Source organism: Phyllobates terribilis, unplaced genomic scaffold (genome assembly GCF_046119375.1).
Source record: "Phyllobates terribilis strain yellow unplaced genomic scaffold, ASM4611937v1 Scaffold_8__6_contigs__length_399053987, whole genome shotgun sequence".
In the NCBI taxonomy this organism is placed as follows: domain Eukaryota; kingdom Metazoa; phylum Chordata; class Amphibia; order Anura; family Dendrobatidae; genus Phyllobates; species Phyllobates terribilis.
In genome coordinates, this window is record NW_027362768.1 from 260,454,737 (window position 1) to 260,477,910 (window position 23,174).

Consider the following 23,174-nt stretch of genomic DNA (forward strand, 5'->3'; position numbering starts at 1 on the left):
AAAATGCTCGGGTGCTCGAAGCTCGGGTCGAGCACATTGGAATACTCGGGAGCTCGACCCGAGCAACGAGCCCAATGTAAGTCTATGAGGAACTCGAGCATTTTTCTGGCGATCCCCCCCGGCGGTCTGCAGAAGGTCAAAAATTGCCCAAATCGATGGGAACGGTGCTCAATTAAACGTCAGGCAGGCAGAATATATAGGCAGGCAGATTATATAGGAGGGTGCATGAAAAACATAGCAGGGCACTTGGAACACACTAGTGCCCTCCGATTTTCATGCACCTGTCTCTTAAAAAAGCCGGCCGGCAATTCATCAGCAGCATACACCGGTAACCGACAATTTAGAACAGAAAGCATAGAGCATCACACATAGATTAGATAGATAGAAACATGTCAGTCACATATATAAGAAGTACAGTGACAGTGTTGGTTACTGTACTTGTTATTTAGTGTTAAAATAAAGGATTTATTAAAAAAAAATAATAGTGTTTTTGTCTCTTTAAAAAAGCCGGCTGGCAATTCATCAGCAGCATACATCGGTACCCGACAATTTAGAACAGAAAGAATAGAGCATCACACATAGATTAGATAGATAGAAACATGTCAGTCACATATATAATAAGTACAGTGATAGTGTTGATTACTGTACTTGTCATTTAGTGTTAAAATAAAGGATTTATTAAAAAAAAAAATTGGCGTGGGGTTCCCCGTAATTTTAGTCTCTAGTGGAGGTTAAGCAGACGGCTGGGGCAGATGTTTGAAGCCTGGGAAGGGGGTAATACCCACGGAGCTTCCCAGGCTACTAATATCAGCCCCCAGCTGAATACCTAGCCTTTACTAGCTATTAAAATGGGGGACTCCAAAAAAAACCTGGCTGAACACATGAATTTCATGAAATCATTAAAAAAAAATTGACGTGGGGATTCGCCCTATTTTTATGTCCAGCCAGGTACAGCAGGCCGGAACGGGCTGCCCCCAACCACCAGCTGCCTATTTGTACCTGGCCGGACACAACAATATAGGGACGCCTTTTTTTTTATTATTTCATGAAATTTATGAAAAATCCGCAGCATGGGCACAGAACATGCTGATTTTCATTGGGGATCATGGGGCACGGATTACCAAGCGTTTTTAAAGCGTTTCTGCTGCGGAAATTCCGCATAAAAAACGCTTGAAAAACGCATTGTGGGCACACAGACTTACAGGGCAGGAGGTGAATGGTTTGAGGAGAATGAACCATCAATATAGTCTTGTGGAAAAGAGGTTGAACTTTAATTGAATAATTTAATTTAGTAATTTATTGATTCAAATCCCTTCCTATTCTTTTTGTAGGCGTTCAGGGGAGTCCCTTTTTATTACATCTTGAAAGTTTAAGAATTAGTAAGAATAAAGAGGTTGTCCATCTTCGGGGACATTTTTTTTGCTTAAATACTTCTATTAAAACATTTTTGTATTTGTTCCAGTCTAACAGGAATGTGTGTAACTCTTTTTATGCCTTTTCTGAGCTCCTCTCAGCTGATTTATGGCCACAGACTATATTAAAGTTGAACGTGCAGGAAACGAAGAGCCTGTAAAAGTAAAACGGTGCAAAATCTGTAATGCATCCTAATTGCAAAAATTATTTCTTAGTCCTAAAATGGCCAACCCCCTTTAACTTTTGCATTCCTAAGTGCTCTGAACAATCCCATATTATTGTTGTAGAAGATCGAGGAAGAAAACAACATCTGGTGCCAAAAAGTTATGCAACAGGTCATCTTCCCTGTCATATTAGGTAATTATTGGTAATCCAGTAATTTATGTTAGTATGGTTAAAGTGAAACTTTATTTTTGTGAGACACGAAGAGTCTTTCTTTCTTATAAAACAAATTAAATCCTCCATGTCATGTGCACAGATTGATGTAGCAGCTATTATGCTGCCACACATCTCAGCAGGCTTTACACTGCTCTACCCTGCCCATGTACAGAATATAGAGAGCAGCACAACCTTAAAGAAGTTGTCCATTACCAGTCATACCCCATGCTTGGCCCCGATAAAATAAAGCTTATACTCCCCTCCCGTGCTGGCGACGTTCCCGCGGTGTCGGTACACTCTCTCCCCGGGAATCCCGTGCTGTCGTTATGACACGTGACCTCGGCGCCCAATCTGCACTGTGGTCACTGTCTCCACCTCCTGTCGAATTGAATGTGAAGTGGAAGTCAGAGATCAGCTGCTGCCCGGACGTCCTCTTCATGTTCGATTTGTCCGAAGGCGGAGACAGTGACGCCAGCGCTGATTGGGTGCCGCTGTCATGTGTCACAACAACCACACGAGAGCCCTGGGACCACGAGTGTCGAGACCGCGGGAACGGCACCAGCACAGGAGGTGAGTATAGGAGTTTTTATTTTATCGGGGCCAAACATTTATATCAAGAAGGGGTTGTCCAAGTAGTGGACAATCCCTTTAATGTATATGGCTCGGTTAACATGTTCATGGCTTTTTCTAACCTGTTGCAGAAAACAAAAATTGATCATCCAAAGTCTTCCCGGAGCAGACGGGAATAACTATGCATTATTTAGCTGCAGAGGACATACAGCGCACAACTACTCTAGAGTGTAAATTCTTCTTTTCCGCTCTGCTCTGTCGATCGGGGGTCACTGTCAATATCATGCTGATTGACAGCAGGCCCCCGATGCCTAACTGCGGGGATTGGCAGTAACGCCCTGTCCACAGAACAGAAAATAAAGAGCTTCTCTGCTAATGTGAGGTCACAGGAAGCAGCAGAATCACCAACACTAGCAGTCCTTGAGCACTGAGCCGACACAGATTGGCGCCGGGCAGAACAGGCAGGTAGTTAGCAACTACCTGCTTGTAAGTTCTTTTCCCTAATAGAAAAACATGAAATAGTCCTGGATAACCCCATTAAGTATAAAGCTACAGAGGCAGCTACCATAATATCTGGCCCTTTATGAAGCCTTGATAATGCTGCAAGACTCATTGAAGGATCTGACAATGACTTTTAGGGTAGCTGTCTTCAATCAGTAGCAATAGTGTATTCTTTTCTCTGAGCTATTTTACATACTTTTGTGCCATGAAGCATTGCCAATAAGATCCTATGCACAACTGATTTTCTTATAAAGAGACATTACCCCACCACCATCGCTGAGTAGCAGAGTGAATGAAGAACAACGTGAGCCAAGTACCGTAAATCTAGTATGTTTGGCATTTAAAACCACGTTCCTCATCTTAATCTGAAGACATTGTTTCTAGATTAATGAAGTTTTTTTTTTAATTACAGTAGATCCACAAGAGATAAAGAAATTATTTTCCATAACAAGACATTTGCAGCATTGTATCTATTAACAGTAGTGTTGTTTATTTTGCAGTAATTTGTAATAGAAGGAGATAGTACGTCTCTTTTATCTCTAGTTTTTTAGATCTAATGTTGGACTTCATGCCAGTATAACTGGTTAAGGGATTTCGAATGCAGTTCCAATGTATGGAGGCAAGAAAGTGACGCGCCCCCTGGGCCGTGTGGGGAACCCGGAACCGGGCCTTTTTGTGGATGCTGGGGGTTGTAGTCACCGTGGCGATGACCCGGTCCCGTGGCTTAGGGTGGTCAATCCAGTGGGAGTCTATTGATGTGGTTTTCATTATTTTCAAATGTCCGACTACGCCACCCGTGGATTGCGGTCAAAGTGAACCGCCGCTGCAGGGCAGACCGCTGAGGCTGGTGTTGTGGGTGCAGCAGAGTGTAGTATAACTCCCCACGGGAGGAGTATAGCCTCAGGGCAGCAAGTGTGGATGATGGGGGTGATGGTGCGCGGGAATAATAACTCAGAGTCCCTGTAATGCAGTCCAGGATCTTTACTCACAGTTCGTTATTCCACGCTACTCCGGCCGGCTGTAACTTCCCGCCTCGCACCATGTTCACCAGGTGAGGGGGGCTCGGCCAACTCCCAGATAATTTTGGAGCGCTTCGCAGGACCCCCTTTGCGTATCCTTCCTCTGGCCTGTCATATCCCACCAGTGACCACGCTTCTGTCCGGCTGCCTCGGGCCTTCTCTGGGTAAACCTCGGCGCCAGTTTCCCTGACCCTATGTGGTGCCTTTTTAGCGGGTATAGTGAGGGGCTGCACCACATGAAATGTCACAGCCTCCGGTTTCTAGCTGAGGGTAGTTCCCCGCCTCCACTTGTTTCGGGGACCGGTCTCCCCCTTGGCCTGACCCCTCTACGCAGGTAGATGCGGGCGTATGGTGGATACCAGCCGGTCCACACCCCTGGGGCCCCTTCTTTCCTCTGTGTTCCTGGAGCCTCCTCCGCTCCTCTTCATTTCTTCTCCCCAACTCTCTCTCTCTCTCTCTTCAGTGCTGACTGGGCCTCACAGGCTAGACCCGCGTCCGGAGCAGAGCTCCACAGAGTCCTGCTCTGTCACATCTTCTCTCTGACTGACTTCTCTCCATGAACTCAACCCTGATCTAAGATGGTGCCCACCTTTTATACCTCCCTCTAGGTGCACCCAGGAACTGCTTCCTCCCTGCTCCTGCACTACCAGGTTCCCCCTTCCTCGGTGTTCCCTCCCCCCACTCCAGCCAGGGACAGGGACTGTCGTGCTCTACTTGGAGCATATCGGTCGCCCTGCCTCCCCGGAAATGTGGTGTAATGCATGCAGGTGTCAGGGTCCTGATCCACACTCCATCCTTACCTGAGAGTGAGATATCGCACATCTGGATGAGGTGCAATACCTCTGTAGCAACCGAGCCCCCAGGGTGCTACAAAAGATTTAGAATTTAGGTTCTATGGCGTAGCATACAGGGCTAATGTGGCCATTCTAGGCTAAAAGTAAGTAGAGCTCACCTTGAATGCACTTATTGTCTTCTTGTACTGGGTAGAGAATGATTTATGACACCAAGGACCATAACATAGCAGAAGTATCTGCCACTAGAGAGAAGTATTGACGCCTAATTTTATTTACCAAACCACTTTTCACTGTTCTACAGCCAAATTGGTTCAGAGACGAAAACAGTTGAACTTAACTAATTTTATGGTGCTGAAAACGAATATAATGCTTAGATTTGCTGATTGGCTCTAATTTTCAAGATCCAGAGGATGCTGTAATAACTTACTTTTCATGTGGGTTTATAGAAAAATTTCGTCTTTATTATTTCATCATCATTATTGCATTGTTAGTAGATAGTCTATAACATCATCTATTTAGTCTATTGAGCCTTCAGAATTCTATCGTCTTAGAGTGACCAATCAAAAAATGCAAACTCCGCTCCGATGATATAATCCTAATTACAGTTGAATCACCTACTTTTATAAATGCGCTCTGTGTAAGGTATACAGTTTTAGGATTCTTAGCTTAGTTTCATAACATATTGACTCGTTCTTGAATTAACAAAGCGGATTGTTTTTGACCATGATAAGGGAAGCCTATAGCATGTATTTTGACTGCAAAATAGGGGATCAGGACTAGAGTTTGGCTCCATACATATGCTACAATAGATGTGCATAATGTGACGCTGAGTCACTACTCACAGATAAGCCAAGAGACAGGGTAGTCAGAAGGTCCAAGGTCAGATACTAGGAAGGCTCTTGGTACAGAGAAGCAAGACAAAGGCATGATCAGGTAACACTCCAAGGTCAAATACCAAGAGGGTACGTCAAGACAATGGAGTAAGAAAAATGGAGAGTCAGAGACCAAGTCTGGGGTCAGAGAGTGTCAAGAGCAGAAGGGATAATCCTCATGAATGGTCACTACAAATCCTAAATTAGGCAACAAGATCAGAGAAAGACACAATCAGACACAGAACTAAGCACACACCTAACAAAGCTAAGCTACAGCTGACTATGAACTGCTCACAGCTAGCCAGTTAAATAGTTAGCAAATCACCAAGGATGGGAGGCACCTAGGGAAATGCCCGCAGGTTAGACCAGATTGAGCAGCATGGCTGTCGATCAAAATGCTGGCAGACCAGCACACCTCAGCAACAGATTGGATGACTGGTCTGTCACTCACAACTCTGACAGTCCAGCAAACTCCAAATCCCATAGGGCAGCTTAGCTGTCACTCACAGCAAAGAGGAAACCTTGACACATCACATCTTACCCAGTAGTTGCATGGGAAGAGGCAACCAATGCCTTTTGCAGTCCCAATGATCTGGAGATAGCCAACCGATTACGCTACCAATTGCTATTTCTGCATGGTGCCCCCCCATTCGGAAAGGCGTTTCAAGGAAGAAGTGGACTTTACAGTATCCAAACATTCCATCTGCAATACGCCCAGTACCACTTACAGAAGAAACGCCAAGTCCAAAAGCACCAGAAACATTTTCAGCCGAGTCAAGTGAGGAAGAAGAGGGTGCTTTCTCTCACAGCCCAGACTTTGTCAGCAACCTCAACTGAGCCACACCTTATAACACAAAGTGAACTAAACGATCTTGTTAGAGATTTGTATCTGCCCAACAGTAAGGCTGAGCTCTTAGGTCCCAGGCTATAGCAGTGGAATCTCCTAGTGGACAATGTTTGGATTTCTTTGTTTCACAACCATGGTAAAGGTCTTGTCCAATACTTCTTCATGGAGGGCGATCTTATGGCATGTAACATCAACAGTTTAATGGAAACTCTGAAGGTAAGTCATAAACCAGAGGCATGGAGGCTCTTCAATGATTCATCCAAAACAAGCCTAAAAGCTGTCTTGCTGCATAATGGGGATGCGCTACCTTCAATTCTAGTTGGTTATGCCGGCCGTCCATATGAAAGAAACATATGACGACGTGAAACAGCTGTCGAGGTACCTGAACTATGACCAACATTTGTGGCCCCTCTGTGGTGACTTAAAGATGGCTGCTCTCTTACTTGGTCTCCAGGGTGGATACACAAAGTACTGCTGCTTTCTGTGTGGGTGAGATAGTCATGCAAGAAAATATCACTACAATAAAAGAGACTGACCTCTCCGACATTTACTTCAGCCAGGGAGTAAAAATGTCCCGCATCCACCACTTGTTGACCCACATAAGATTTTATTACCACCATTGCATATCAACTTGGGCCTAATGAAGAACTTTGTAAAAGCAATGGATAAAAATGCAAAAGCATTCAAGTATCTCAAACTCAAGAGCAGATAACTGTTGGATCGTGGACCCACTGTGCCACAAGGCTGGCTTACCTAGAAGGGGCATAGCTAATGGTTTTCACTGGAGCTCCTGATGGTGAAGTCAGGCTTGAGCTGCAAGTTACCGCCAGGTACCACTCCTGGGCAGTCCCCAGCACTGCAGCTGCTGACCCCAAGGGTCTAGTTCGCTGACATGAACAGGACTAAGAGTCACAGGCAGGTCTTTATTCAGAACTTGTACAGACAGTACGATTTGGAAGCACCGGACAGGTGTGGCTTCAGGGTCCAGATACTGTAGGTGCGGCTTCAGGGTTCAGGTGCCGCCGGTCCAGTTTCAGGGTTCAGGTACTGCTGGTGCGGCTTCAGGGTTTGGGTACCACCACAACGGCTACAATTCATTTTGACCAAAAATGTGTTCACATTTCGGGGCCAATACTACTACCAACAACTCGGAACTGCCATGGGAAGTCCGTGCACATCTAGTTTTGAGAATCGTTATCTCGGTTGGTGGGAGGACTGTGTGGTATTCTCTGACCCCATGGAACAATGTACCTCATCCATATTATTATGGGCAAGGTATATTGATAGATGTATCATCCTATGGACGGAATCAAAAAAAAAGTTTGCTGAGTTCGTTGGATGTTTGAGCAATAATCAAGTTGGCCTCAACTTCACGAGTGAAATACAGTAAGAAAGAAAGATTACACTTCCAGGATATCACCATCATGAAAACTCCAAATGGTCGATTAGAGACAACACTATATCTGAAGCCAATGGCTATGAATTATTTATTGTCCTGGAAAATCCATCACCCTATGCCACTTTGCAAGGGTTTTCCAAAAAGTCAGTATCTGAGGCTAAGGCGGAATTGTTCCAGTATCAATGATTACATGACGAAATCAAAGGAGTTACAATACCACTTTTGCGAAAAAGAATATCCCAAGTTCTGGGTGATGCATATAGACACACCCTTCTACAGAACCGGGACTCTCTACTATTACCAAAACATAAAGAAAGAGCGGAAGACGAAATTCATCTGATCGGCACTTTCGATAATTGTAGTGGAGAAGTCCGGCAGATTTTACAAGATCTATGGGGGATCCTTAAAGCAGATAAGGATAGATGTAATAAATTACCAGAGAGACCTATGGTTATCTACAAGAGAGGCAGAAACCTGAAGGATTGCTTTGTACAGAGCCACTTTGTTGAACCAAACCAGAAGGTACTTGGTTGATTCAAAAGATTGTGGGTACCCATAAATGTGGAGGATGTAAAGCATGTGGATATATCAAGAAAAGTAAAATATTTATCAGTGCCTCTACTAATGAAACCTTCTCGAACCGAGAGTTAGCAAATTGCAAGACAAAAGGGGTAGTGTATATGGCTACATGCCAATGCCCCAAAAACTACATAGGGAAGACAAAAAGAGAGTTTAGGAGACACATCGTGGACGATATTGGATATATAAGGAGAAAAGAGGATACCACCTCGTCTAGACACATGCTTGAAATATGTCCAGAAAATCCGAATAATCTACAATTCCAAATGCTTGAGACTGTACGGGTCCCACCTAGAGGTGGTAACTGGAACAAACTGCTGTTACAAAAAGAATGCAGATGGATCCATAAAATGAGATTATGGAACTCGATGGGTATTAATTAGTGATGAGCGAGCACTCAGCCTATTAGTACCATGGCATCCGACCCTGGCCCCCGGCTCTCTGCGCCTCCACGTTTTGGTGTTGAGCCCGTCTTATGCCGGGGTTTTCTAAACCAGTGCACGCTGCACTTTGAACTTCTGGCACATCAGTTTCCCTCCGACTGGGCCAAGGTGGCGTTCATCAAGTCTCACCTCAGCGGGGAAGCATTGGCATGGCTAAACCCTCTATGGGAGAGGGGATCCCCTGGTGTCCGATCTTCCGGCGTTCCTCACTGCCTTCTGGAAGGTCTTCGATGAGCCCTGTCGAAAGACTTCTACTGCCTCTACTCTTCTCCGTCTCCGCCTAGGGAGTCTCACCGTCTCACCGTGGGCCAGTATGCCATACATTTCCGCACTCTCGCATCTGAGCTTACCTGGAACGAGGCCCTGGTGTCCACCTTCTGGGAGGGTCTTTCCAGACGGATCAAAGATGAGCTAGCCGGTCGGGACATTCCTTCCACCCTGGACAACCTGGTGGTCAAGTCTCGCCAAGAGACACGCTGAGCCGAGGGGAGCTGCTTCTACTGTGGCAGTAAGGAGCATCTGATCCATTCCTGTCCGGTGAAGCCGGGAAACTCCAGTGTCTAGGACCGCTCGGAGAGGTCGTCCTAGGCAAGAATAAATCCTCTCTGTCCTTGACTCTATCCGTTTCTATTTCCAGTGGTGAGACCCGCTTCTTTGAGACCGCCCACCTGGATTCCGGAGCCGCTGGGAATCTCATTTCTCAGGCCCTTGTGGACCAGTATCAGATTCCCACCAAACGTCTGGCCGAACCATTGGCAGTCGCTTCCATGGATGGGAGACTCCTTCCGGAGACCATCTTGCTCGTCACAGAGCCTGTAACCCTTCAGGTGGGAATGCTGCACTCTGAGAGGCTCTCCTTTCATGTGCTATCCGGACTCTCTCACTCCCTTTTGCTAGGTCTACCCTGGCTACAGAGACATGAACCTGTCCTGAATTGGCGATCTGGTGAGGTGCTCCGTTGGGGGCAGGATTGCCATGAGACCTGCCTGGTTCCGGCTCGACCGGCTCGACCTCCGTCTACCCCGGCTAATCTACCTGGTCTGCCAGCACCCTACTGGTCCTATGCGGATGTCTTCGACAAGAAGGAAGCTGAGACTCTACCACCTCATAGGCCGTATGATTGCCCAATCGACGTGGTACCCGATGCTTCTCCTCCCCGCGGGCGTATCTACCCTTTGTCGCTGGCTGAGACCCGGGCCATGTCTGAGTACATCGAGGAGAATCTTGCTAGGGGATTCATTCAGAAATCTACTTCCCCGGCTGGAGCAGGATTCTTCTTCGTTAAAAAGAAAGACGGCTCGCTGCGACCGTGTATCGACTACAGGGGTCTTAACCAGATTACCATCAAGAATAAGTACCCCCTGCCTCGCATCATGGAGCTGTTAGACCGCCTTAAAGGCGCGAGGGTCTTCACCAAGCTCGATCTTCGTGGGTTGTACAATCTGGTCCGGATCCGCCAGGGAGACGAGTGGAAGACGGCATTCAACACCCAGGACGGTCACTATGAATACCGCGTGATGCCCTTTGGTCTCTGTAATGCCCCAGCCATCTTCCCGGAGCTGTTTAACGACATCTTCCGTGATCTCTTGTATTCTTGTTGTGTAGTGGTGTACCTGGACGATATCTTGGTCTTCTCTCCGGATCTGCCCACACACCGGAGGAATGTTCGTCAGGTTCTGCTAAAGCTCCGGCAGAATCGTCTCTACGCAAAATTTGAGAAATGTCTCTTCGAGCAGACTTCCCTTCCATTCCTGGGATATATTATCTCCAAGACTGGTCTTCAGATGGACCCCGAGAAGGTTTCTGCCGTCTTAAAATGGCCCCGACTGGAGGGGTTGTAGGCGATTCAGCGATTCCTGGGCTTCGCAAATTATTACTGCCTTTTCATCCCTCATTTCTCCTCCCGGACCGCTCCCATCTCCGCGCTTACCCATAAGGGAGCAAATCCCAAGGAATGGACTTCCGAAGCAGAGGAGGCCTTCGTCTCCCTAAAACAAGCTTTCTCCTCCGCCCCTGTGCTGCACCGTCCGGATTGCAACAAGCAGTTCTTCCTGGAGGTTGATGCTTCCTCCTCCGGAGCCGGAGCGGTGCTCACCCAGAAATCCCCGTCTGGGAGAATGGTAACCTGCGGCTTCTTCTCCAAGCTCTTCTCTTCATCCGAGCGCAACTACTCTATAGGAGATCAAGAACTGCTTGCCATCAAACTGGCGCTGGAGGAGTGGCGCTACCTGCTGGAAGGGGCTCTGCACCCGGTGATCATCTACGCTGATCACAAAAACCTGGCTTATTTACAAAATGCCCAGAGACTCAATCCGCGTCAGGCTCGGTAGTCTCTGTTCTTTGCCCGATTCTGCTTTACTCTACATTACCGCCTTGCGGACAAGAACGTTAAAGCCGACGCTCTATCCTGCTCATTCCTGTCCTCAGACCAAGAGGAGGAGCCTCTGCATATCATCGACCCCTCCAGTGTAATGACTGTGGCCCCGTTTGACCTGTCTCGTCTTCCACCCGGTAAGACTTTTGTAGCTGTTCTGGATCGTAAGAAGGTTCTTCTCTGGGGTCATTCGTCCAAACTAGCTGGCCATGCAGGCCAGAAGAAGACCTTCCTGCTCATCGCCCGGCATTACTGGTGGCCTTCTCTACGCAAGGATGTTGCAGATTTTGTCACAGCTTGTTCCTCCTGTGCCCGTAACAAAGTTCCCAGGCATCTTCCCGCCGGCCGTCTCCTGCCTGTACTCGTACCTTCCGCTCCGTGGCAACACATTGCTATTGACTTTATTATGGATCTCCCTGTTTCTGCCGGTTGTACTGTCATTTGGGTGGTCGCTGACCGCTTTCCTAAAATGGCCCACTTCATCCCTCTGCCACGGCCTACCCCTCCACATTGTGTCGGATCGCGGGGTCCAGTTCACTTCGCGCTTCTGGAGAGCTACGTGTAAGCTGCTGGATGTCACCCTGGATTTCTCCTCTGCTTATCATCCTCAGTCCAATGGTCGAGTGGAACATATCAACCAGGTCCTTACCAGCTTTCTCCGGCATTTCGTCAATGCTCACCGTAACGATTGGGTTGAGGTCCTACCTTGGGCCGAGTTCTCCTATAATAACCATGAGAGTGAGTCTTCTTCCAAATCCCCGTTCTTTGTGGTCTACGGTCAACACCCCCGGATTCTGTTTCCCGTCTCTGCTTCTGTGGACAATCCTGCCGCGGAGTCTCTGGTCAGTGAATTTTCTACTATTTGGGAAGACACTAGATCCGCACTTCTGCCCTCTGAGCGGATGAGGAAACATGCCGATAAGAGATGTCTGGATCCGCCTCAGTTTCTGACGATCCAGGTACCACTCCAGCCCCGGTCTCCGCTGAGGACGTCTATGAGGTAGAGAACATTTTGGCCACCAAAAGGGTAAGAGGAAAAAACTTTTTTCTGGTGGATTGGAAGGGGTTTGGCCCGGAGGAGAGGTCTTGGGAACCCAGGGAGAACATCCATGGCCCTCTTCTTTTTAAAGAATTTCTTGCTGGCCTAAAAAACAGGGGGCATAAAGGGGGGTACTGTAGCATCGGCATCTATGGCCCCTGCCGGGCAGAGACGCCATCCCCCTTACCGCTGCGGTCCTGCTCCGGCGTCTCCCGGCCTCCCTGCTGTGGCTGCTGGTACACGCAGCTTACCTGGCTCTGTGCTTAGGGCGCGCGCGTACTCCCTCCCTCTTAAAGGGGCCACGCGCGCCGTCCTAAAAGTTCCCGGCCAATGGCCGGAGGACTTTCTCTATAAAAGGCACTTCCTCCAATATGGAGGTGCCCGTGCAAGGTTGTTGCTCTGTGATACTTACTTTGCTTCAGCCCTCAGGTCCTCTGCAAGTCAGTCCTGTCCGCCAGCCTGACTACTTTCCAGCCCGACAGTCTGTCCTTCAGTCCAGTCCGCCAGTCTGTCTATGGGCTCTGCCCGCCTGCTTACCTGGAAGCACCTGCTTGTTACCTGCCGTGCCTGCCAGCTTGCTTACCTGGAAGCACCTGCTTGTTACCTGCCGTGCCCGCCAGCCTGCTTACCTGGAAGCACCTGCCTGTTACCAATCATGCCCGCTAGCCTGCTTACCTGGAAGCAACTGCCTGTTACCTGCCGTGCCCGCTTACCTGGAAGCACCTGCCTGTTACCTGTTGTGCCCGCCAGCTTGCCTACCCGGAGCACCCGTCAGCCTGCCTGGCCTGCCCATCCGCTGTACCAGTCTGTTCCAGCCTTCTGACCTGTGGGAGTCATCTGCTCTCATACAAGGTCGGTTCCAGAGTGGCACCTGGTCCCTCCCTGGTTCACGGAGTCAACCTAGCCGCTGTGCGACCTTGGTCAGGCCGAGTAGATACTTAGTCACGCCCCTCTGGTCCCTCCTTGCACTGCAGCACAGAGGTCCCACCACCCGGATCCGTAACAGGCACAATTTCAGCTTGCCCATGGCCTCGGCCTCTGCATGCATCATCATCACCATCATGTCCAGTTCCCGTCCCTTGCCACGTGCCTTGCCCATTTTAAATGGAGCACAATATCTTCCACGCTCACAACAAATGACTAAATTTGGAGCGAACTTATATGTGATCCATGTGACGGACAAACCACAGTTTTAAATACCTGACCAGTAGGTAACTATTTTGAACAGCAAACTGCTGTCAATTGCTTCACTGACACACTGAAACAAATTTTTAATGGAGGCCAGAAATGGCAGTATTTTCTGAAAACGTATATGTGATCCGTGTGACGGAGAAAACACGGTTTTAAATACCTGGCCTGTAGGTAACTATTTTGAACAGCAATCTGATGTCAATTGCTTTACTGACGCACTGAAACTAATTTTTAATGGAGGCCAGAAATGGCAGTATTTTCTGAAAACGTATATGTAATCCGCGAGACGGAGAAAACACAGTTTTAAATACCTGGCCTGTAGGTAACTATTTTGAGCAGCAAACCGGTTTCAAAAACTTTACTGATACACTGAAATTTTTTTTTAATGGAGGCCAGAAATGGCAGTATTTTCTGAAAACGTGTATGTGATCCGTGTGACGGAGAAAACACAGTTTTAAATACCTGGCCTGTAGGTAACTATTTTGAACAGCAATCTGGTGTCAATTGCTACACTGACACACTGAAACTAATTTTCAATGGATGCCAGAAATGGCAGTATTTTCAGCGCAATTATATGTGATCCGTGTGACAGAGAAAACACAGTTTTAAATAGCTGGATTTTTAGTGCTGTAATATGGAAAGGAACTGGCTGTATTCTGCAGTGCTAACAAGCAAATGGCGCAGAAAAAAGGTGTTCTCTGGATTGCTTTTAAAGCAAATAATGAGGATTAAGATCCCCAAAAAATTATTCCTGGCCCCTGAGACCTGGGCCTTTGCCTAGAAATATCTAACAGCAGCAGAAGGCAGGACTGGAATGGAGCCTCTTGTGCTATGTACACTGCAGTCTACTATATACCCTGCTTGCCTATATACACTGCCTGCCTGATATCTCTGAAGATGGATTAGTCCTCAGAAGGACTATTTATTGAGATGGATATGTGTCTATAATATAATCTGTACACATACACTAACTAGAAACAAGCAAATCTCTCCCTAGCTCAGCAGCAGCTCTCCCTACACTGTCTGATTAAGGAGTGACTGTGACGAGCATGGCGGCGCAAGGTCTTATTTACACCTGATGACGCTGTGCGGCCAGCCAATCACTGTAATGCAACAACCAACATGGCTACGGCATTACAGTGAGTGGCTGGCAATCCCTGAATGTTCATTGGCTCTCTAAAGAGCGCCAAACATGCAGGGAAGGGACCCGAGCTCCCGCCAAGCAACCCTGGAAATACTCGGCGAGCGCCGAGCATGTCGAGCAGTGAGATGCTCGGGCGAGCACCGAGCAGTAGCGAACATCCTCGCTCATCACTAGTATTAATGAAACACTTTCTTTTTCCTGTTTTATAGAAGAATAGATTCAGAGAATGCTTCCCAATCCGATGACCCAAATAACCTAACAAAATCTTGCCAAATATTCTTCTTAAACATTATTGAGTGGAATTGTGTCGAACCAGTACCTATATATATAAAAAGTCACTTAGATCTCAGAGCCAGACTATAATTGCTAAATAAATCTTCAATTCATTTATTTTAAGATTCAAAGGTTGGAGAGATTTGATTTCTGATAGGGAGATCTCCACCTTATATATTCTAGAAATTGATTAAATATATGTTTGAGTAAGTATAAACCAATTAATATACTTGAGGCACAGGATCAAAAGAATTGTGGAGATATTATACCCCGCATTTCTACATAATAACATTTATGAATGAGAATCAATATCAATATATAAAAAGGGTAATTTTTAGTTGTTTTTTACCATCAAGTATTTATAGCCTTAGGTATATAAAATATGACATAAGCAATGACTCAAAGATACCGAGGGATATACTGAGTATGAAAAAGTCTGTTATATTATATATATGTTAATATAAGATCATGTAGAATCGCTGAAGGAGATAAGCTAGCGAGTAATAGGTTCACTGGCATGAAAGTGTTAATAAGCTGTATCAAGTCAGCTTTGAAAAAGCGTCCATTGGCTGAATCCTCACACCCCCAACAGAAAATACCATTGGCTACCTGCGGCTGCTAAGTAAATATGACGTGGAGCAGCAACATCGGAAAATAAAAAGGGATCCCTGATTGGCCTAGCAGGAATGCAAGAGACAGCGCTCGACTGCTATTGGACGAAGCAGACGAGCCTCGCCAGTCTACCGCAAGGAATGGCTGGGGTGGAGCTACAGGGTCGAACCCATCTACTAATGGCAGATATTGGCTGCGGCGAATATCAGCAACTAGAACTGAGATCTCTGATTGGGCATTTGAGTAATTTAGGACTAGATGAGGGATCTCCGTCTACTTTTAGATGTATTGGTTTGGCCGCCGAGCATGGACAGCAACCATGCCAATATGTTATCACACATGTATCATAAATCTGAAAGAGCTCACTAATCCTATAGATTAAACTCCCAGCCCCCGATGATTCATGGCAGGAACAAATGAATTAGGAAATGCCTAGGGCAGAGTCTCCAACAGAGTTAAAAGGAGAGGGGACACAGCCTTCAGTGTGATAAATAGGGCAACAACAGGCTGATATGTTTGTGATCGAAACGCTGCATAGACTAAAAAGTTCAGCTACCGTCCATTAATAGGATTTGATGGGAGTAGCAAGGTGGATATGGCTAAAATTAAAAAGCATGCTAATCCACCTGCAATGTGATCCTCATATTCTATACAGGATTAATCTCCTCCACGGCTTGATCTGTTCATTTCTAATTACTACTCAAAGAGATTGAATGCTTTATTTTAAGGGTGTGCATATTTATGCAACCACATTAGATCAGACTTCAGTTTGTTTTTCAATTGAATTGTACAGATCATAGGTGACATTAAAAGGTAGAGACCGTTCCAAAATGATTCTTCTTGGTATGATTTTTTTACAGGACAGAAATCTGGCATTTTGACAGGGGTGTGTAGACTTTTTTACCCATTGTATCTCAGCATTTATACAGCATAATAAAACATTAATATATGCATTACAGTTAGTGATGAGCGAACGTGCTCAGACAAGAGGTTATTTGAGCATGCTCGGGTGATAACCGAATATCTTCGGCATGTTCAAAAAATAGGTTTGAGTCACCGCAGCTGCATGTCTCGCGGCTGTTTGATAGCCGCACCATATGCAGGGATTGCCTGTTTGTTTGTCAATCCATGCATGTGTTGTGGCTGTCAAACAGCCACGAATTATGCAGCTGCGGCGACTCAAACCTATTTTTCGAGCACACCGAAGATACTCTGTTCGCACCCGAGCATTCTCGGATAACCCCTTATCCGAGTTAGTTCGCTCATCACTAATTACAGTGCATACCAAAGTGAAATGGCACAATACAATCGAGCAATAGCATATTCCTGGCAGTACGCAGCAGGTGCTGTGGTATTCCGTTTCCTATACAGTTTACATTTCGGAGGTGATAACAGTGGATGCTGGGTGTGTCGGCTGTTGGACCCTCACTGATCTTATATGCATGACCTATGCTGTTGATAAGTTATCATTGCAATAATAGTTTACGACCCCTTTAAAGTTGTACGAGGAAGGCAAACTCATTTTCAACTCTCTTTTATGCATTAATAAATGCTTTTTATTAAGTTTTGCAATTCAATTCTAGAAAATCTCTGAATTTTTTTATAATTAAAGTCAGATTTTTGGCATAAATATTAGAATTTGGCTTTTTTTCTATTTAGAATTACATATTACAAGCAAATTTGAATAATGTATTCACTAGTGTAGAAGACATGTACTGGGACACTGGGTGTGTATGGAAAGTTGGGGATATTGTAATAATATATCCAGAACTTGTACCAATACAGGAGGTTTTTACCATGACAAATGCTCTAAAATAGTTAAAGTGTCCTCCCCTTACATATCCCTGCCACTTCTCTTCCAATCCTGCCTGATTAGGGCCACATAAGACAGGGCTCATAAGTGAAAGAGCTTAATGAGCATTTCAGGCATAATCTGGGGATTTACATGGCATAGGTCAACAATTGCAGAGGCTCTGAGTTGAAATACACTTCCTGAGATATGACCCCATTGTGGAAACTACACCGATCATGTTATTCACCTAGGGATGTGACGCACCCCTGGGCCTTCGTCGCGCGGCATCGCGCGCACGGGAGCTTACCCGGAGCCGGATCTGTTGAGGGTTGTAGTCTCGTGGCGGTGACCCGGTCCGTGCCCAGGGAGTCAAACTGAGCGGCGATGTATTAGCGGTAGATGTTGGACGACTACGCCACCCGTTGAATGCAGCGAAGGAGCTGCCGCTGCAGGGCAGACTGCTGAGGCCGGTGGTAGGATTGTGCAGCGTGATAGTATCACCCCCAACGGGAGGGGTATGGCCTCAGGGCAGCCGACGTGGATGATGGGGGTAGCAGGAATCACTCAGAGACGATGCGGTGTAATTCAGGGTCTTTACTGGTGATAAAGATAGACCCTCCCGGAGTACTGGCTAGCGATCGGGGCCTGGTCAGTCCTTGAGCAGATGGGATCTCCCCTGGCCAGGCGGAGTTGTAGGCCTCCCAAACTGACTGTACTCTTCTGGCTACCTTGCTAGTGTGACACCCCAGGGGTCTGGTTGTCACAGTGATAGAGATATTACGTCTGAGAGCAGGTGGGAGGTCCTTTGGTCAGGGATCCTGTGCATGCCACACCTCCTGCCCAGCCTTGGGAGGGGAAGAACTTCCCCTGTATAAACCCGGGGCTGAGGCAGGGTTAGTGAGTCCAGGAAGAGTAGAGACAAGAGCAGCATAGGAAGCAGCAGAGTCACAAGGAGTCAGGGGCTGGCAGCTAAAGAGCTCGCCCTGACTAAGAAGATTCTTTACCGGACCCGGAGTCCGAGGCTGTGGGGACTAACTTCTACCCAGCAGCAGAATCCGTCAGGCAGGGGATTTCAGGTCCCCTGGCCCAGAAGCCCGAAGGCCCGGTCACACGCGTGGGACCAGCACCGCCATCGTGGAGCGGAAGCCATTAGAAGGCCCCGAGTCACCGGCCATACGGGTGAGCACCACACGGTACACTCAGGGACGTGGGCTACTTACATCAGCTTCTAGCAAGGTAGCCAGAAGAGTACAGTCAGCTTGGGAGGCCTACAACTACGCCTGGCCAGGGGAGATCCCATCTGCTCAAGGACTGACCAGGCCCCGTTCGCTAGCAAGTACTCCGGGAGGGTCTATCGTTGTTACCAGTAAAGACCCTGAACGCTACCATACCGTCTCTGAGTGGTTCCTGCTACCCCCATCATCCACGTCGGCTGCCCTGAGGCCATACCCCTCCCGTTGGGGGTTATACTATCACGCTGCACCATCCTTCCACCGGCCTCAGCGGTCTGCCCTGCAGCAGCAGCCCCCTGGCTGCATTCAACGGGTGGCGTAGTCATCAACCATTTTCTACCGCTAACAGACTGCCGTCCAGTTTGACTCCCTGGGCACGGACCGGGTCACCGCCACGAGACTACAACCCTAAACAGATCCGGCTCCGGGTAAGCTCCCGCGTGCGCAACGCAGCGCGACACAGGCCCAGGGGCGCGTCAACTTTGGCGTAGTCGGCAGGATAGAACTTTAGTAACATCTGTAGAACTGCCACATCACACTGAGCTTGACGCCCTGGGCACGGGACCGGGTCACAGCCGCTCGGAGACTACAACCCCCCATCTGATCCGGTGCCGGGTATTCCCCTCAAAAAGGAATATGTCCCAGGGGGCGCGTCAACTTTGGCGTAGTCGGCAGGATCACGTGCCCGCAACCACCGGGTACTGCGTGCCTGAAAAGCAAAGACTGTTCAAACTTACCAGTGGTGAAGATTCCCGCCATCGGTGAAGATTCCCGCCATCCGGCGCCATCTTCAGCCTTCTTCCCGCCATCGGTGAAGTTTCCCGCCATCCGGCGCCATCTTCAGCCTTCTTCCCGCCATCCGTGGAGTTTTCCCGCCATTGGACGCCATCTTGAGGACGCCGCGCGGGAAGAAGAGGGGCGTGGACTCCGAAAGCGCGCGAGAACTGAAGCCCCGCCTCACGTCCGGACGTTGCGTAAGGTCCTGGAAGGAGCCCAGCAGACGCCGACGTCACAGGAGCGCGACGGAAGGTCCTCAACCCTGACGATCCACTGCGGAGCCGCGGCCTACGGAACAGGATCATCGCAAGGTAGGCCACGGTCCACTAGGGGGGAGGAAGATGTCGGATACGGAGGAGAGCTCCACTGCCTCAACCCCCGCCAGCGCTACCGCTGTTGCAGTTATGCCCTTCACCATGCCCTATATCCCGGGAGCAGCTTGGCTACCCCAGTACTCAGGGGAGTCACATACCCTGCATGACTTTAGAGAAAAGCTGGATAGCCTCTTCCAGGTGTACCCCCTCACAGAAGAGCAAAAAGTGAGCATCCTGGTGGCCCAACTAACTGGGGCAGCCAAAAGGGAAGTAAAATCCTGGCCACCTGGGAGGAAGACTGTCGCAGGGATACTAACCCGGCTGAAGGACACCTTTGATACCCGCACCTCAGCCGAGATTAAACTTAGATTCTACGGGTGCAAGCAGCGAGCGCATGAGAGTATAAGGGACTATGCACTCAACCTACAAGAGGCCCTGAGGGCCATTAAGCAGACCGACCCTAATGGAGTGGGAAACGAGGACAGGCTGTTGACCGAACAATTTATAGAGGGTTTATATTGCAATGCCCACCGCACCCAGTTGCGGGCAATGGCCTTACAGGACCCTCATCTAGAATTTGCACAGTTCAAGGACAGAGCCATCCGGGTGCTCCGAGAACCGGCACCAGGTGGCGTTGTGACCCACAGACGCCCCACTACCACTTACTACCAGGAGGCGGCGCCCTTGTCAGCAGGGCCTGTGGGAGCTGATGCGCAGGCTTTGGACAATGACCCGGCTCCAGACCTACACCATCAGGTCCAAGAGCTAGCTAAAAGCGTTGCTGCGCTAACCCGAACTGTGCAGTCTTTACAGGTTTCCACTCCAGGGAAGATCCAGCTGGCATCCGGACCGGAGGACATCCCGTGGCGTCGACCAAGGAGGACCCCACCGGCCAGAGGAAGACCCAGTGACCGATACAGCGAGGACGGACGACCCATCTGCCGCCGCTGCAATCAACCCGGACATATGGAAAGGTACTGTTCTTTAAACGGGCACAACCTGGGGTAGAGGGCCAACCCCCAGGAAAAAGATCACCAGGCCCATCGAACTGGCGCGACAGATATGTGGGAGGACGTCCAGTCTTGCCTGTGGTACTGGATGGCATTCCCATGAGTGCCCTACTGGACACCGGGTCACAGGTCACCACCATCCCGTACGTGCTCTTCAAGCAGTACTGGAATGACTCGGATATTACCCGCTACCCTGACGACGACTTGAGTATCATCGCCAGCAATGGTCAGCCCGTGCCACAGATCGGATTTAAAGAGGTGACCATCAAAATTGGTAGAGTCGAACTGGCCGCACAGGGACTGATCATTGTAGATATTGACAAACATGAGAGTCACCCAAAAATAACTCTAGGAACTAATGTAATTGAAAATTGTCTTGCAGAGGTGATTTTCCTTTTACAGCAGGTTGCCAAGAATGCCAGCTCCGGCGAGCAGCGGGTGCTCCAGAAAGAGATCCGGGCACTGATGCAACGGCAACAAGTGGAACTCTCCGGCGGTGAGATTGGTAGCGTAAGAATGTGTGACCCTTTTCCTATTGCCATGCCCCCAAAAAGTGAAATGATGATTTGGTGCCGGGCAGCTATTGGTCTGAGAGGTAGAGATTACCAGGCAATGGTAGAACCAGTTTACTCAGACAGTAGGCCCACCATTTTGACAGCACGGGGGGTGGTCAATGTACGCCATGGGAGGGTGCCCGTTCGCATAATAAATATCGGGGAGAGGGAAGTGTACCTGCCCCGGTATGCCACGCTAGCCAAATTATATACCACTAATCAAAATTCTATACAATCTGTGGAACCCTTGCCTCCATCTCACCCGGAGGAAGGTAACGGCTCTAAGAAAGACATGGAGGACTGGTGTCAGCAACTACATCTGGGTACTGACTCCACTCCCTCACACCAGAAACAAGGAGTCTATCGGGTGGTTCAAGAGTATGAGAGAGTGTTTAGTAAACACCCGTTAGACTTCGGGCGAGTCAAGGGGGTAGAACACCGCATCCCCACGGGAGATCATCCTCCCATAAAAGAGAGGTATCGACCCGTACCCCCTGCACATTACCAACACGCCAAGGGGATGCTTAGAGACATGAAGGAGGCTGGGGTAATCCGGGATAGCTGTAGCCCCTGGGCAGCCCCACTAGTTTTAGTCAAAAAGAAAGACAACACCATGAGGATGTGTGTAGATTACCGGAAAATCAACCGTATCACACACAAGGATGCGTACCCCTTACCAAGGATAGAGGAGTCATTGGCTGCTTTAAGATCTGCTAACTTCTTCTCTACCTTGGATCTCACTAGCGGGTACTGGCAGGTTCCTGTAGCAGAGGCGGACCGGGAGAAGACCGCATTCACCACCCCGATGGGACTTAGCGAGTTCACCTGCATGCCGTTCGGACTCTGCAACGCCCCAGGAACCTTCCAACGATTAATGGAGTGCTGTCTGGGCCACAGAAACTTCGAGACGGTCCTGTTGTACCTGGACGATGTCATCGTATACTCCAAAACTTATGAGGACCACCTGAAACACCTGGCGGAGGTGTTCGAAGCTCTGGCGAGTTACGGCCTAAAGGTGAAACCCTCCAAGTGTCACCTCCTGAAACCAAAGGTGCAATACCTGGGACACGTGGTGAGCGCTGACGGAGTGGCTCCCGACCCCGATAAGATCACCGCAATTAAGGGATGGCCAAGCCCCTCCAGCGTAAAAGAAGTGCGGCAGTTCCTAGGGTTGGTAGGCTACTACCGAAGGTTTATTCCCGGTTTCACCAAAAAGGCAGCACCTATGCAGGACCTCCTGATAGGCCAGTCCCGGAAGGCCAAGAACCAGAAGCCGCCCTTCAAATGGGAAAAGCTAGAAGAAGAGTCCTTCCGCCAGCTGAAGATGGCCCTCACGGGGGATGAAATCTTGGCGTACCCGGACTATAGCCAGCCCTTCATCCTCTACACCGACGCCAGTAACATCGGGCTAGGAGCCGTACTGTCCCAGATTCAGCAGGGGAGAGAACGAGTAATCTCCTATGCCAGCCGAAAACTGCGACCCACCGAAAGGAACCCCGAAAATTACAGCTCATTTAAGCTAGAGTTCCTGGCCGTGGTATGGGCAGTCACCGAGCGCTTTAGGCATTACCTCGCTTCTTCCCGGTTCACCGTATACACGGATAACAACCCGCTGACACACCTGGACACGGCAAGACTCGGTGCCCTGGAGCAGAGGTGGATGGCCCGTCTGTCCAACTACGAGTTCACAATTAAATACCGGGCAGGGCGCTCCAATACCAACGCGGACGCCCTGTCCAGGATGCCCAACCTGCCGGACGGAGGAGAAGATCCGGAGGGACTGGAAGAAGTTGAACTCCCTGCGTTCCACCGTCATGGGACTATCCAGTATTCCCACCGGGTAAGGAGTAAGCAGGCTGCTACGTTGAACCCCTTACCTCACTACAACTGGGCGGAAACGCAAGACAGCGACCCTGCCGTCCGACTGGTGAAGGAGATGCTGACTCGCCCGGAGGCTAGCCTGGAATCAGACGCTCCAGAGGAAGCCAAACAACTATGGGCAGAGAAGAGTCGACTGTTCCTTTACAAGGGGAAGTAGTGCCGCAGA

At 48.7% G+C, this 23,174-nt stretch overlaps 1 protein-coding gene across 1 annotated transcript in view; it reads left to right on the forward strand.

Moving 5' to 3' along the window:
* Positions 1-2,117: 2,117 nt before the first annotated feature.
* The window catches only part of LOC141157730 (uncharacterized), a 125,126-nt gene continuing 104,069 nt past the window's right edge, over positions 2,118-23,174 (forward strand). The window contains exon 1 of the mRNA XM_073645275.1: positions 2,118-2,361. Coding sequence (XP_073501376.1) covers positions 2,118-2,361 — 244 coding nt within the window. The remainder of the gene's footprint in view (positions 2,362-23,174) is intronic.